The sequence below is a fragment of the Myotis davidii genome, unplaced genomic scaffold (assembly GCF_000327345.1).
Source record: "Myotis davidii unplaced genomic scaffold, ASM32734v1 scaffold2042, whole genome shotgun sequence".
NCBI lineage: Eukaryota > Metazoa > Chordata > Mammalia > Chiroptera > Vespertilionidae > Myotis > Myotis davidii.
In genome coordinates, this window is record NW_006293469.1 from 25,552 (window position 1) to 42,182 (window position 16,631).

The 16,631-nt window shown below is 36.5% G+C and overlaps 1 protein-coding gene and 1 pseudogene across 1 annotated transcript in view; both read left to right on the plus strand.

Moving 5' to 3' along the window:
- The window catches only part of MCM6 (minichromosome maintenance complex component 6), a gene marked incomplete at its 5' end in the record, with an annotated part of 37,400 nt that overhangs the window by 7,764 nt on the left and 13,005 nt on the right, over window positions 1-16,631 (plus strand). The window contains 8 exons of the mRNA XM_006767151.2: window positions 1,646-1,811; window positions 2,097-2,242; window positions 3,504-3,654; window positions 5,420-5,561; window positions 9,460-9,601; window positions 10,550-10,657; window positions 12,570-12,725; window positions 14,407-14,535. Of these exons, the coding sequence (XP_006767214.1) occupies window positions 1,646-1,811; window positions 2,097-2,242; window positions 3,504-3,654; window positions 5,420-5,561; window positions 9,460-9,601; window positions 10,550-10,657; window positions 12,570-12,725; window positions 14,407-14,535 (1,140 nt within the window). The remainder of the gene's footprint in view (window positions 1-1,645; window positions 1,812-2,096; window positions 2,243-3,503; window positions 3,655-5,419; window positions 5,562-9,459; window positions 9,602-10,549; window positions 10,658-12,569; window positions 12,726-14,406; window positions 14,536-16,631) is intronic.
- LOC102759960 lies at window positions 6,517-7,548 on the plus strand (annotated as a pseudogene).

Below are 16,631 nucleotides of genomic sequence, written 5' to 3' on the forward strand. Positions count from 1 at the left end.
GGACCCTTCAGTCCGCAGGCCGACGCTCTATCCACTGAGCCAAACCGGTTTCGGCTTAAACTCGGTTTTTATTTTAAGTCAAGGATCATCAAATGTGACCACAGATTTAAGCCAAAAACCTCTTAATACAAATTTTGGTTATCAGTTTGTAAATGTGTTTTAACCTTTAATAACCTGAATTGGAAGCCTCTTCAGGCTGTGACAAAATGTATTTGTTAAAGAATAAATAGTAATTATTATCAATATTAACTAGAGTTATGAGAACTTTGGAGAAGTACAGACTTGTTGGTGTAAGATTTGAGTAGGTGGTTAGGAGAGAGACAGCATGAAAAATAGGGTAGGTGCAAATGGACATGTTTGTCAACAGCAGTGAGGATTACCATGATTGAAGTAAAGGAGCCAAATTGGAGATATCTGAGAGATGATTTGGTATGAAGCATAGAGGGACTTGGAGCCTTAGCTCTCAGATTTGGACCTATCTTGATAAATAAGGGAATTATCAGGGGATAAGATTTTTTTTTAAGGAAGATTAATGGGACACTGGTTTGTAGTATTTAACAAGAGACTAGTAATTAGGTAGTTGTACTGATTTGGGCAATAGTTGGATGGTAGCAGTAGGTGTAGGGGCTCTTATCTCTGTATGACTTAGTAACTCTGAGACATGCAAAGGGGAAAAATATTTATAGCAGTTCAAGCATTAGAGCATGGAGGAATGAGTATCAGTCTAAAATAATTAATATTTAATTCAGTTTTCAATCCTCACTTAGATTTCTAATATTATTATACTTGGTTTTTAAGAAGTACATATTCTATCAACAACTTTTGATAGGAGATATTCTATATTTGAAAAAGAACGTGATAACAACCCCATTGGGTCTTGGTTTGAAAAGAAAACAAAACATCTGTAATAAAGGGGAAATTTAAAGTTGGACTGAATAATAGACATGGTATTAAATATTATTTAATCTTCTTGGTGTTATAATGGTATTGTGGTTACATAGGAGATTATCTTTATTTGTGCTTAAATATTTAGGGGTGAAGTATCTTGATACTTACATTTAAAATATAATAATATAGTAAAAGTATGTGTGTGTCTAAGTAATGTTAACAGATGCATTGAGATGGAGAGCATAAATTATGAAACACAGAACAGATATATAACTACATAGTCAATTTGAACAAAGAGAAAACGAGAAACAATGCTTTTTAATGAGAGAAAAATGAAGATTTTATTTTTTAAAATATATTTTATTTATTTTTTACAGAGAGGAAGGGAGAGGGATAGAGAGTTAGAAACATCGATGAGCGAGAAACATCGATCAGCTGCCTCCTGCACACCCCCTTTTCCCCACTGGGTGGAGTGCAGGAGGCAGCTGATCAATGATTCTCACTCATCATTGACATCTCTCTCTCTCTCATTCTCCCTCTCTGAAATCAATAAAAATATATTAAAATAAATAAATAGATATAATCTTTTACCAAATTGAAAGTTTTAGGGTAGACAATTTTTGCGATAAATGATGGCACATGTCAAAAGTGCAAAAGGTAAGATAGTTTAAAATATGTCAATATTTGTGGAATTTAATTTAGATTATATGACATTTGAACAAGATCTCTTATTCTTGACCATTTTTCTTTGTTATAGGTTCGTATTCAGGAGACTCAAGCTGAGCTTCCTCGAGGAAGTATCCCACGCAGTTTAGAAGTGATCTTGAGGGCTGAAGCTGTGGAGTCAGCTCAAGCTGGTGACAAGTGTGACTTTACAGGGACGCTGATTGTTGTGCCTGATGTCTCTAAGCTTAGCACACCAGGTTGGTAATTTGAGGCTCAAATCTAAGAAATTCTGTTACCTGAACTGCAGAATATCTAGCTTCTTGTATCTTCCTTATCTTATTTTGGGCTACCAATCAGAGGGTAAATCGAGAAGTATGATGAGAATAAAGACTAATGGATTTTGCTACAAAAGGTAGTGATCTGAAAAAAAAAAATCAGCCTAAATGAAATCTTTAGATTTATAGGTTTTGTGTATTTGAGCAATTTTTACTCAGCACCTTCAATATTTGAGCTGTGAAATTACTTATCATTCAATCTTTCAGGAGCACGTGCAGAAACTAACTCCCGTGTCAGTGGTGTTGATGGATATGAGACAGAAGGCATTCGAGGACTCCGGGCCCTTGGTGTTAGGGACCTTTCATACAGGCTGGTCTTTCTTGCCTGTTGTGTTGCACCAACCAACCCAAGGGTGAGTCTTAGTAGAATAGCAAAGCTTTCTAGAAAGCTTTGAGAAAGATCTCCCCAAAGGCTGCCGCAAAGTTACAGGTTTCTGAAACCTCTCAGTTATCTAGTCAATGTTAAAGATACAGGTTGTTACGATCTGATTATTTATTTATTTATTTTAGTTTTAAAATCAAATTTTTTTGTATCTCTCTGACAAGGAAAAATCTTGTTTTCATATAAGAGCTCATTGCTTTAATAGCACTGGTACAAATAATCCATGGTGGGGGTTTATGTTTTTTAATTATCACGATTACTCTCATGCTCTTGGAGTAAGTGCAAGTAGAAAGATTTAGTAATCTGGAAAGTAAAGTAAATTGCTTTCTGAGAGTGATGGGCTCCTGGTGTTATAGTTGTTCAGAACTTGATTCTGTGTCCTGAATGGAAAAGCAGGTAGAAAGAGTTTGGAAAATCATCCAGTTTTGGAAAAAGAAATGAACATAATATTATTCTGTCACTTCTTTTTGTTGTTGTTAATCCTCACCCGAGGATATTTTTCCATTGATTTTTAGAGAAAGAGAAAGACAGAGAGAAACATCGATGTGAGAGAAAAATATCAATTGGTTGTCTCCTGTATGCCCCCGACCAGGGTCCAGGCCGGCTAGGTACGTGCCCTTGACTGGAATCGAACCCAGGACCCTGTGGTCCACAGGCCGACACTCTATCCACTAAGCAAAACTATCTAGGGCTGTCACTTCTTTTTTTTTTTTTTTTAAGATATATTTTATTGATTTTTTACAGAGAGGAAGGGAGAGGGATAGAGAGTTAGAAACATCGATGAGAGAGGAACATCCATCAGCTGCCTCCTGCACTCCCCCTACTGGGGATGTGTCTGCAACCAAGGTACATGCCCTTGACCGGAATCGAACTTGGGACCTTTCAGTCTGCAGGCTGACGCTCTATCCACTGAGCCAAACAGGTTAGGGCTGTCACTTCTTTTTGATCTTTGCATCATTGGACTAGCATTTTAGTATGGCTCATCTCTTAACCACATAAATTTAGATAGCAATATAAAATGGTGGTGGCTTTTTGTTTTTTTAATTCATAGGACAAATGACATACTCTCTTAATTAACTTAGAACTTACTAGTTGAGGATTTTTTAAAACCTTTATAGTCAACAAATTATGAAGTTGACCTCCCAGACTATAATTTGTTTGTAGTAAAGTGTCTTCTCTTTCACATTATTTTGACTGTTTCTGTACTAATATTTTTCCTTCTCTGTCCTCAGTTTGGAGGGCAAGAGCTCCGAGATGAGGAACAGACAGCTGAGAGCATAAAGAACCAAATGACTGTGAAGGAATGGGAGAAAGTGTTTGAAATGAGTCAAGATAAAAATCTATACCACAACCTTTGTACCAGCCTGTTCCCTACTATACATGGTAAGAGTTCAATCTATTTGTGCCATAAACTTGAAATTCAAGATAAAACAGCAACATATGATTTCTTAAAGCACACAAATCAGATCATGAAAGTTTTTTTGTACATTTAGAAGGGGTCTTTTTAAGTCATTTAGGAAAGGAAAATATGTGACTCCACTTAAAACGAGGTACCTAGAATAGGCAAGTTCATAGAGATTGAAAGTAAAGAGGTTACTGGGGGAGAGGAATGGGGAGTTACTGTTTAATGGATAGATTCCTGTTTAGTATGATGAAAAGCTCTAGAAATTTATAGGGATGATGGTTATAAAACATAGTGAATGTACTTAATTCCACTGAAATGTACACTTAAAAATGGTTGAAATAGGGGAAATGGTTGAAATGGTATACTTTATCACAATTTTTTTTTAAAGAAAAAGGGATCATATAGTCTTCTTTTTCTGACTTTAGGACAGAACTTCACTTCAGTATACTGCAATATGCTAGTTTAATATCTGTGGGGCTTTTTTAATTTTTAGAGCTGGAGAGTTCTTGATGTTTCTTGGTTACATGTTCATGTCTATACCTTTGGTGGTTTCTGTCATGGTTTTGTTTTTTGTTTTTTGGCTCTTGGTTGCTAGCTGCTCGCTGTTATTAAAATCCTCTTGTGTGTTGAAGGGTATAACTAAATTTTCAGGCCTCATAATATAATGGGTTTTTCTCTTAGGTATATATTTTTTAATCATTACAATTAACCTGTTTTTCTACCTAAATATTTGATAAATGAAATTGAACTGAAATTCTTTATGTTAATAATTGTTTATGGATATTGGAGTGTCGTCCTTTAATAATGAATAGGGTAAAAAAATTTATGCTGCTTTTCCCATAAATTATTGCTTCATAACAAATTACCCCAAAATTTAGTGGCTTAAAACAACAAACATTATCTCATACAGTCTGTGGGTCAGGAGTTGACAGGCTTAGCTGGGTGGTTCGCTCAGTCTTTCAAGAGGTTGCAGCCAAGACATCAGCTGGGGCTACAGTCATTTGAAGGCTTTGCTGGGGCCAGAGGATCCATTTATGAGGGAGCTTATTTACATGGCTTATAGGTCAGAGTAGTTTTGGTTGTGGAATGGGTTTTTTAATTTTCTGTTTTTAAGAGGTGGTTTTTGTAAATCTGCCTAACACTTTGTTGATGGAATTCACAGAAAGTCATAATAATTAGCACAGAAAAATATTTCTAAAGATCCATTGTTTTCTAATTGTGCATTTCCTTCTTATATTGGATTTATATAGTTCTTTGAAGCATTTTATCTAATCCCTATGAGTTCACTTAGCATGAATTTATATTCAGCACTGGTTACTATTGGCAATACAAAAGAAGTAGGTCATGGACCATTTCTCAAACTGTTGATTGAATTGCATGCCATTAGAAAGACTAAAAAATACGATAGATAAACTGAGGGGGGCATAGTTTACTTATGGGGAGAGATATTTGAGGACTACCTCATAGAGAAAAGCTTTGTATAAGGTAGTGGGACTTGTGAGCAAGGAAAGCCTCTTAGCAGGGTGAACATTGGCACCGGCGACACCTGCAGTATAGGTGAAGACATTGGTTAGGGGACTTCAAATTCCATAGCAAGAACCAAGATTAGGAGCCAGGTATTTTTACTTCACTCTTGTGCTTTGCTTCACGTTTATCTGCTCTTTTGGTTGATAAACGTGCCTTTGGAATTTCCTGTGATATGTTTAGCCTCATGTTGAAAAATACCTTGGGTTTTTGTTCCAGGCAATGATGAAGTAAAACGGGGTGTCCTGCTGATGCTCTTTGGTGGTGTTCCTAAGACAACAGGGGAAGGAACCTCTCTTCGAGGGGACATAAATGTTTGCATTGTTGGTGACCCAAGTACAGCTAAGAGCCAGTTTCTCAAGTAAGTGTTTGCTCATCGTAGTGCAGCAGGAAAAACTGCATGGTTCAGGCTCTGTGCTACCAAGAGTGTAGTCAGTGTGCCTGTACTAGAGCAGGAGTATAAATTAGGGCTGTGTTGAACATGTAACTCACTTGGATTCAAAACACCTTAATTTTTTTTAACACAATGTAACAATATTTTATCATTTTGGAATAGGGAAAAAATTGCCTGCAATCCCATTCCCACATAGAACTCTTTTAATCTTTGTATAATGTCTTTGTATAATCTTTGAATACATAAATATGTATTTTCATTTTAATATACCCTAAATATTTTTCCATCTTCTGTACTTTCACAATTTTTTTGGTTGGTGTACTGTAACTTACAAAATCATTTCCCTAGCCTGTCATAGTTTATTTTAATGATTATATAGATATTGATACAGTGAGTACCATGATATGTAGAAATTTTTATTAAAAATTTTTTTGTTTCCTATGGGTAAATTCCAACTACAGGATTGCTGAGATTTAAGAATACAAATATCTTTAAGGTTCTTAAATAGGACACACTTTGCCAAAGCAGTGCTATAAGCATGAGACCTTTTTTTTGCCAACCTTATCTGCATAAGTATTGCAAGAACTTGCTTACTTTTAACTTTTTAAGAAACTTAGAGGTCAAAATAATAGTAACCCATTTTGAGCACTTTCTGTGTTCTTGGTGCTGTATATATATGTGTATATTATGTCTTATCCAACATCACCCAGACCGACATGTATTAGTCTCTTTTTTGAGGAAGGCAAACAAAACCCTCATATTATGTCTATTCTTAGACCAGACCAACACTATCTTGAATATCAAAGCTTTGTAATGAGTTTTAAAATCAGAAAATGTGAGTTGTCCAACTCTTTTTCCAGATTGTTTTAGCTATTCTAGGTCCTTTGAGTTTCTGCATGAATTTTAGGATCATCTTGTCAGTTTCTACAAAGAAGCCAGTTGTGATATTAATAGGGATTGTGTTGAATCTGTAGGTCAATTTGAGGTATATTGGCTTTCTTTTTTTTTTAAGAGGGAGAAAGGGAGTAGCCATGGAGGCCTTGAGCTTGCTGCAGCGGACTTGGGTCACCGTTGACCATGCTCTCTGGCCACCACTTGGGCACGTGGCTTGGATCCAGGGCCTTTCACGCGTGGCTTTCCGAAGGCTATTGCTCCTGTAAGACACAGTGGAGACCATGAGAAAAGACTCTTATAAAACCTTCTGGATTCTATGATAGGCGTTCTTTGAATTTACTGAAATTCTACATTATGCGGACTGGGATTCCAGTAATAATTGGCCTAACTCTGGTGAATGTATTCACTGATGAAACTGAATTAGCAGAAATTCCAGAAGGCTATATCCCAGAACACTGGGAATATTACAAGCATCCTATATCAAGATGGATTGCCCGAACTTTCTATGATAGTCCTGAAAAGAATTATGAATGAACAATAGCTATCCTTCCCACTGAAATTGAAAACGCTGAATTATGGCTAAAGGAGTGGGAAGTATAGGGTGTCCCAGAATTCACGCAAGAAGTAATTTTGATAGAAAACAGGGTTATAATTAAAAATTGTAAATTTTTTATTGATTCATAAAGTACAGTATAGGGGTATGTATGGAATAGCACATCGGGTAAATGGCCTCCACAGCTTTGCTGGCACATATGCAAAGCCGTGATCTTCATTGTCCCTGCTCCTGGGCCATAATTGGTACTTGGTAATGCTTATCAAATTGAAGGGATTGAAAGCATTACCATCTATCAAAGGGCAACAGATATTAGAATCTGATTAAATAAACCAAGTAAAATTAGGCTTCTATTTTTTGTTGATGTTGTTAATGCTCACGCAAAATTTAAATCTTGCATGAATTTTGGGGCACCCTATATGAAGATTAATGCGTACGAGAGACAATGGTCCCTGGTATCGGGCACCAACCATTGATAAGGGACTTACTGATCATGCTCTAAAAACAAGTCCCAACAACTGATTTTTTATTTCTCTAAATACAAAGTACATTTTCTTTATGGGAAAATGAAATAATAAATATATTCTGTACTTTTGCTCAGAATAATGAATAAAATACTTCCATTGCTCTGTTTCCCAGTGTTGGTTCAGACTAAGGTTTTTTTCTGTGGGTGATTTTAATTTTTTCAGCTTTGTGAGGCATAACTGACAAAAATTGTAACATTTAAAGTGTACATTGTGATTATTTGATATGTGGGTACATTGTGAGTAGCAGATTAAGACTTTTGATTTGGGAGTTTCAGCTTCCTCTTTTAAGAGGTTAAAAAAAAATTTTAAAGTTGGAGAAATAGGAATTTGTGAACTTCTTAAAGGTGTAACTTTGAAAGGTTAATGTTTTATCTGATAAATGGAAGTTAGAGAAATCTGAGTATGTTAAGTATCAGGAAGTATAGTAGTTTATGTCTATGTTGTAGACATCTGGATTATTCAGGGGCAAACTCAGAGTTTTAAATTATACAAATATTGAACCAACTGGATAAAACATTAATAAACATTTTCAGTGAACAAAGAGAGAGACAGAGAGATTTATTGTTCCACTTATTTATGCATTCATTGGTTATTTCTTGTATGTGCTCTGACCAGGAATCAAACCTGCATTCTTGCTGTATCAGGACGCTTCAGCCAACTGAGCTACCCTGCCAGGGTGTATATTGGCTTTTTAACAATATTAAGTCTTCTGATCCATAAACATGGGACATCTTTCCATTTATTTAGGCCTTCTTTAATTTCTTTAAACAATTTTTTATAGTTTTCAAGGTATAAGCTTGCACTTCTTTTGTTAAACCTATTCCTAAGTATTTTAATCTTTTTGATGCTATTTTCTTTTCATTTTGGGGTTGTTCATTGCATGTGTATATGAATGAAATTGATCTTTTGTCTCACAACCTTGTAAGAACTCTTTTATTAGTTGTAACGTTTTTGTAGATTCCATAGGATTTTCTGTCTATAAGATCATGTTATCTGCAAATAGTGATACAGTGGGGCCTTGACTTATGAGTGTCCCAATAACGAGTTTCGGGATACCAGCTGTCTCTGGAAGGATTTTTTTGCATTGAGTTGATAGAGTAATTTGAGTAAATGAGCTCCTTAACGAGCCCCTTAACGAGCTTGGTCTCAGAATGAATTAAACTCATAAGTCAAGGCTCTACTGTAGTTCTTTCAAACTGGCTGCCTTTTGCTTTTCCTTGCCTAACTGCACCTGCTACACCTTTGAGTATATTTTTGAATAGAAGTGGTAGAGTTGACATCTGTGTCTCATTTTCCTAATCTTGGGGGGAAAGCATTCAGCCTTTAATATTCAAGAATGATGTTAGCTGTGGGTTTTTATAGATGCTATATCAGGTTGAAGGAAAATCTTTTCTATTTCTCATTTGTTGACTTCTTATCATGAAGGGATGTTGGATTTTGTCACGTGTTTTTTTCTGAAACTATTGAGATGGTTTTTATCTTTATTAATATGGTATATTATTTTTGCTATTAAATCAACCTTGCATTTTTACAGTAAGTCTCACAGCTAATTTTATTTTTTAAGTGCAAGGCCTTCTAATAAATCATTATTGCTGAACTTTTATTACTAAAGACTTTTTAAAGTTGATGTTTTTGTCATGTATGAACTTCATCTTACATTTGACAGGAATGGATTTACATCTATTTAAAAGGCCAAAAGAGAAAGGCTTTATGTTTAGTCTGTGGTTTCATATTCAGTCTAATATAGGTATCTCTGGATTGCTTATGATTAATGCCTTTCTCAGTTTTTTAAAAATAAATTTAAATTCTTAATTGACAAATGCTGTTAGGTGATATTCCTGCACAGAATGTTTTGTAGTCATATATTAATGAATATGATAACCTTGAACAGGCATGTGGAGGAGTTCACCCCCAGAGCTGTCTACACCAGTGGCAAAGCATCCAGTGCTGCTGGCTTAACAGCAGCTGTTGTGAGAGATGAAGAATCTCATGAATTTGTTATTGAAGCTGGAGCTTTGATGCTGGCTGATAATGTAAGAACATTTTATACTCTTGTATACAAAGAAATCAGAATATTCCTTACCATGTCAGTAAAGACCTATAAGTTTCTATTAAAAAGATGTCCTTAAAAAAAATAATAATAAAAAAATTAAAAGATGTCCTTTAAAAGGGGCATTTTTAGTAAATAATCTTTATTTGACATTGATTAATTAGATCTGTAAAGGCATGTAAGTTGTAGCTATATCTATATATATAAAAGGCTAAGTGACTGACCACTCAACCGACTGGTAGGTGTGATGCACACTGACCACCAGGGGGCAGACGCTCAACGCAGGAGCTGCTGAGTGACAGCAACTTTGCAGAGTGCCCTCCTGCACTCTGGGACCCTTTAGGGGATGTCAGAGAGCAGGTTTTGGCCCACCTGCCGGAGGCGCTCTTCAAGCTGCAGCACTGCCCCAGGTGCAGCCGGCCAGGGAGGGACCATGGGAGGTTGGCTCCAGGGCGTGTCCTGCCGTTTTGCCCAGTCCCTCCCTGCCGGGCACCTTCTAATTTCTTTTCAATGTGCCCAAATCCATGCACGGGGCCACTAGTATGCTTATAAACATTGTTTCAATTTCACTCTTCACTTCTGCAGCTGAAAATCAATGTTGAAGTGACCCAAAATATTTTGACCCTGAGATTTACACAGTTTGGTGTGTTTTTTTTAATATATCTGTACTGATTTCACAGAGGAAAGGAGAGGGAGAGAGAGAGAAACATAAATGATGAGAGAATCATTGATCGGCTGCCTCCTGCACACTCCTTAGTCTAAAACTAGTCAAAAGCATATGGTTCCTTCTAGCTCTGGGATCTACTGTGCTCTAGTAGAGGGAATTAGGATTGATTATTTACCTATCTTACAGTATAGGTGCAAACTTTGAGTTTACTTGCCATTTGACACCTAAAAGGCAGTTTCTTATGCTAGATTTGTTTGGTTACAGGGTGTATGTTGTATTGATGAATTTGATAAGATGGAAGTACGGGATCAAGTTGCTATTCACGAGGCTATGGAACAGCAGACTATCTCCATCACTAAAGCAGGCGTGAAGGTACATGTGTCCACTTCTGTTCCACTGCATCGTGCCTTGTAGATTGATGTAGCTCTAGAGACATTCACCTGGATAAAATGCATTATTTCAACATAAAATGTTATTTGTTGAAATGGAAAACACAGCCCTGAGGATTATCAATCCAAATTATAGGTACTATGAAAATGTGTCACTATGACAGAAAGTAGAAGGTACTGGTGAAAATTTTAGCATTTCACAGTTCAAAATTTTCACAAAGCTTCGATATTTTTTGATAAAACAGGTTTACAATTATAACAAAAATAATCTATTTAAATGAAAATAATAAGTACAGTCATGTGCCACATAACATTTTGGTCAAGAATGGGTCACAGTTGTGCTGGTGGTCCCATGAGATTATAATGGAGCTGAAAAATTCCTATCACCTAGTGACATCTTAGTCGTAGTAATATCTTAGCACATCACATTACTCACATGTTTGTGGTGATGCTGGTGCAAACAGACCTACTGTCCTGCCAGTTGTATAAAGTAGAGCACACACAATTATGTACAGCACATAATACTGGGTATTATTGTTTCAGAGTGTTCTCTTCCTACTTATAAAAAAAAAGTTAGCTATAAAACAGTAAGCCATAGGCAGCAACCTCAGACATGTTGTGTTTACATCTCTTGATTGCATCATCCTCTCATGCTTGATTGAGTCTCATGTTGTTTTATGTAGTAGGCTATACCATCTAGGTTTGTGTAAGTGCACTCTATGATCTTTGAACAGCCATGGAATTGCCTTACAACTCATTTCTCAGAACCTACCCCCATCATTAAGTGATACCAGACTGTACAATATTGTGACTAACATTCGAGAGAATCAAACTTTTTAAATCAAGTAATACATTCAGGTAGTGAGGAAAATTTAAGCAGTACTCTAAAATATAAGGAAGAGAAATCTTCCCCTGCAACTCCCAGCACTAATAAGTACTCAGAAATACCTGCTGAGTTTATGCCCCTTTTAGGAATATTTTATATAGAAACAAGCATAATACATATAGTTTTGTTCCTTACCCATTCAACATCATAATTTTATTTTGGCAATCTTTCTAAAGGGTGTCCCATAATTATCGCAAGAAGTAATTTTGATAGAAAACACAGGTTTATAATTAAAAATAGTAAATTTTTTATTGATTCATAAAGTATACAGAATAGGGTTATGTATGGAATAGCATATCGGGTAAATGGCCTCCCCGGCTTTGCTGGCCCATACGCACTCTTTTGTTATTGGCTGTGCAGATTTTGGGCTGGAGGCATCATCGGACCATTCTTCTTCTAAAATGCGGCTGCTCAGGCAATAACAAAAGAGTGCGTACATGCCAGCAAAGCCGTGGGGGCCATTTACCCGATATACTATTCCATACATAATCCTATACTGTATACTTTATGAATCAATAAAAAAATTACAATTTTTAATTATAAACCTGTGTTTTCTATCAAAATTACTTGTGTGAATTTTGGGACACTCGTTATATTGGCACATATTACATCCATTTTGGATTTTTTTATTACTGCATGGTTTTCAGTTGTATGTACCCCAGTTAGACACCTACAGAGTGATATTTGGGTCCTTTCCAGCCTTTTGATTACAAGCAATGTTGTAGGTATCCTGGAACACACATCTTCCTGTACCTAGCTGCAAGATAAATTTCTAACAAGAAATCTCAGGCTTAACGGGTATGCACTGCATTTCGCCATCATCATATGGGAGTACCTGTGCGCTGTGTGCTATTAGACTTTAATTTTAATAATCTAGTAAGTGAGAAATGTCTTAGTATTTTGGTTAGCATTTACTTCATAATGAAAGAGATCAAGTATTTTGTCATACGTTTATTGGCCATTCCAGTTGTCTTTTTAAACCTATCACAATTCTTTCTTTTGTGGTCAGGCTACTCTGAATGCCAGAACATCTATTTTGGCAGCAGCAAACCCAATCGGTGGACACTATGACAGGTCAAAGTCGTTGAAACAGAATATAAATTTTTCAGCTCCCATCATGTCCCGATTTGATCTCTTCTTTATACTTGTGGATGAATGTAATGAGGTAACCAACATTATCTATCACTCTTCTTTTGTTATTTCCAATATGAGTAATTGAATGAGTCAGGCTTGAATATATACTCCTGAACAGCTGGCACACGTGTTTGCACTGAACTTTTATTTCTCTCCAATTGGGCAAAAGTGTATTAAGCAGTTCAAAATACAGTCACTTGAATTGCTGGTTCCACTTAATTGTGTTTAGGAATATAATGTTGTTTGTTTTTGCTAATGTTTTTTTTAATTTTCAAAGGAAAAAGGACACGGTGCAATATACAGATCTTGTAACATAGAAACCCACATCTGAAACCTGTATGTTCATGTTTACCAATGTCACCCCAATAAATTTAATAAATTTAACAGAAAAAAGGAAATATTATAATTATTTCCAATCATTCTCTTTAAGATTTTTATAAGAATTTCTTGTTTTGTTGAGGATCTTTTTAGTAAGCTTGAAAAAATTGGAATACCAAAGAAATTTCTTTTTTTCTCCTCCAAATCAGGAGTCATTAGTCTTCCTATATTTTCTCATAAAGTTGAGTGTGTATCACTTTTTCCCCTTAATTATAGAATAATTTGAAGATTAAATGTAAAGTGGTAGATGTACTTGGATTCAGTATAAATAACTATTAGAGTTATTTATACTTAATCTTAAGTATTTAACAGTACTGCACAGCTCAGATGGGCACAGGACTACAAAGTGACATTCTGTAGAAGCTAATATTATAGGCTATACTGTTAATTACTGAGCATGGGGGTCCTGTATTGCATTAGGCACAATCCATACTCTTGCTTACAGCACAACTTCAACTATTATCTAAATAAAAGCTGCCTTCCATTAGTTTTTTATGTTTTGGTTTGTTTTTATCCCTTCACAAATCCATATAAATATTTAACCCACCTACCCATAGTTGGTAGTTACCTGATTTCATATATTTCTATTTGTACATAATCCATTAAATTCGTTTTTTAACTGTTGGAAATAATTTCAGACTTACAGAAACATTGCAAGAAATATAATAGTGCACATGGTACCCATATCCTTTTATTCTATTCACGTATTAACATTTTGCCCTATTTGCTGTATCATTTGTTCTCTTTACATCTACATGGTTTTTCTGTATCATTTAAGAGTAAATCGCTTATTTTTTGTATGATTTTTTTCTCAATATTAATACTGTGATGATTATATATTTACAAATGGTAATATAAAGTTGTGGCTAAGACCATGGACTCTGAAGCTGGACTGTTCGAATCTTGGCTCCATTGCTTGCTGTGATATTGGACTAGTGATTTAACCTCTCTGAGCCTCAATTTATTCATCTGTAAAATAGGGGTAATAACTACCTAATAAGGTTTGGTGAAGCTTATATGAGTTAATGTTTCTATACACACTTAGGCAATAGTGGCTGGCATATACTAAGGGCCCTAGAAATCTGCTATTGTTATTAAAGTCAGTTAATTCCTTCAGGATATTCTTGGAGTGGGGCAAAGGTAAACATTTTAATTTGGTTTTAAATGAAACTGGTACCAAACTTGCCACAGAAACCTTGTACCTATGAATACATCTTTCAGTGGCATATTAGAGCTTATTTTTAGCTATGACTAATTTCTTAATGCCTAGGATAGTCTGGAGTGGATATTGATGTGACTGATCAAAGTGATTTTTTTTGTTTGTTTTGAATTAGGTTACAGATTATGCTATTGCGAGGCGTATAGTAGACTTGCATTCAAGGATTGAAGATTCGATTGATCGTGTTTATTCCCTTGATGATATCAGGAGGTATCTTCTCTTTGCAAGGCAGTTTAAGCCAAAGGTAACCTGCATTTTTTATGCTAGAATAGAGCATCATGGGTATATTTTAAATGGCATTTAGACAAAAGGATTACATGGAGAAATCTGAACCTGTACTTGTTTGGGTTTTTTGTTTCTTTATTTTGGGGGTTTTGTTTGTTGTTTAGAAGTTTCTTTCTTCAGAGAATTGAGAAAAGGGCATTTTAAAAACATCTGAATAATTCCATTTCTTTTCCTTGTTATGTGCTAATAACAATTTTTTGTGGGTGAGATTTTTTGGTTTTTTTTTTAAAAATATATTTTTATTGATTTCAGAGAGGAAGGGAAAGCAAGAGAGAGATAGAAACTTCAATGATGAGCGTGAATCATTGATTGGTTGCCTCCTACACACCCCCTACTGGGGATCAAACCCTCAACCTGGGCATGTGCCCTGACCGGGAATTGAACCTGCAACCTTGTTGGTGCATAGGACAGTACTCCCAACTGAGCCACCTGGCTGGGTCAGACATTCTTTTATTTTAACCATTCCTAAGAATCATAAAACTGTGTATGTGTTTAGTAGTCTACTGAATGCTCTCATATCTTTCTCTGAGGAAAAACTTGGATTCCTCTGGATAATTGTGAATGAACATGATTGTTATTTTACAGTAGTTGATGTAGTTCATTAGATTGAATCTGCAGTGGATCCAGGATAATTACTTAGACATTTATTTTTAAAATAAACCTCCATTTTCTAGCCCAGCTGGAGTGGCTCAGTGGTTGAACCAGGAAGTCATAGTTCAATTCCTGGTCAGGGTACATGCCCAGGTTTTGGGCTTGATCCCTGGTAGGGGGCATACAGGAGGCAGACAATCAGTAATTCTTGCTTGTTGATGGTTGTTGTTTTTTTAAATATATTTTATTGATTTTTTACAGAGAAGAAGGGAGAGGGTTAGAGAGTTAGAAACATTGATAAGAGAGAAACATCAATTCAGCTGCCTCCTGCACACTTCCTACTGGGGATGTGCCCACAACCAAGGTACATGCCCTTGACTGGAATCGAACCTGGGACGCTCTATCCACTGAGCCAAACCAGTTAGAGCGCTTATTGATGTTTATATCTCTCTTTCCTTCTCCCTTCTTCTCTCTGAAAATTAACTTAAAAATTAATAATAATAAATAAATAAACCTCCAGTTGGCAATTTCCTAAAATAGAATATGGAAAGAAAAAAATGTTTGCTTGATTCTGGTTGATTCGAGGTTTTTACACATTATTGTCTGGCTTGACATTTAGAATTTATTCTCTTTTTTTTTTTAACGTGCCCTAACTGGGAATTGAACCAGCAACCTTTTGGTTAATGGGATGTCACTCCAACCAACTGAGCCATCTGACCAGGGCTTAGAAGTTAGTCTTAGTCTTTCATTATTTATCACTTTCACTTAGTTATCCTATATTAAAAAAAAGCCTAGTATGCAAATAGACCGAATGGCCGGTGGAACAACCGGTCACTATGATGTGCACTGACCACCAGGGGGCAGACGCTCAACGCAGGAGCAGCCAAGGCGGGTGACAGCAGGGGCCCCCGATCACCCTACCAGTCACCCAACAGAGGGAGGTGACCAGCAGTGGCGGCAGGGCGAGCAGGCAGCGCCAGGCCGGCCAATGAGAGTGCCAGTGGGGGGGGGGCCCGATTGCCCCACCAGTCACCCCACAGATCGACCCTGATCGCCAGCCATGCCTAGGGACCCTACCCATGCACGAATTTCGTGCACTGGGCCTCTAGTTTATAATATTGGGATTGACTCTCACTGTCCCAAAAGAAGTTTAGTGAGTCTTTTAAAACTAAAGGTTATGGGGAGAAACCAAGATGGCGGCATAGTTAAACACTGGAGTTAGCTGCCTCGAACAACCACTTCAAAAATACAACTAAAAGACGGAACGGACATCACCCAGAACCACAGGAAGACTGGCTGAGGGGAAATTCTTCAACTAGAAGGAAAGAGAACAGCATACGAGTCTCAGAGGAGGCGCAGTGCAGAAAATACAAAGGTGTGGAGGTACGCGTGGCGGGCTGGTAGCTGAAGGCGCGGTTGTTGTTTTCAATCGGGAGGGAGTCTCAGATTCTGGGCTCCAGGTCT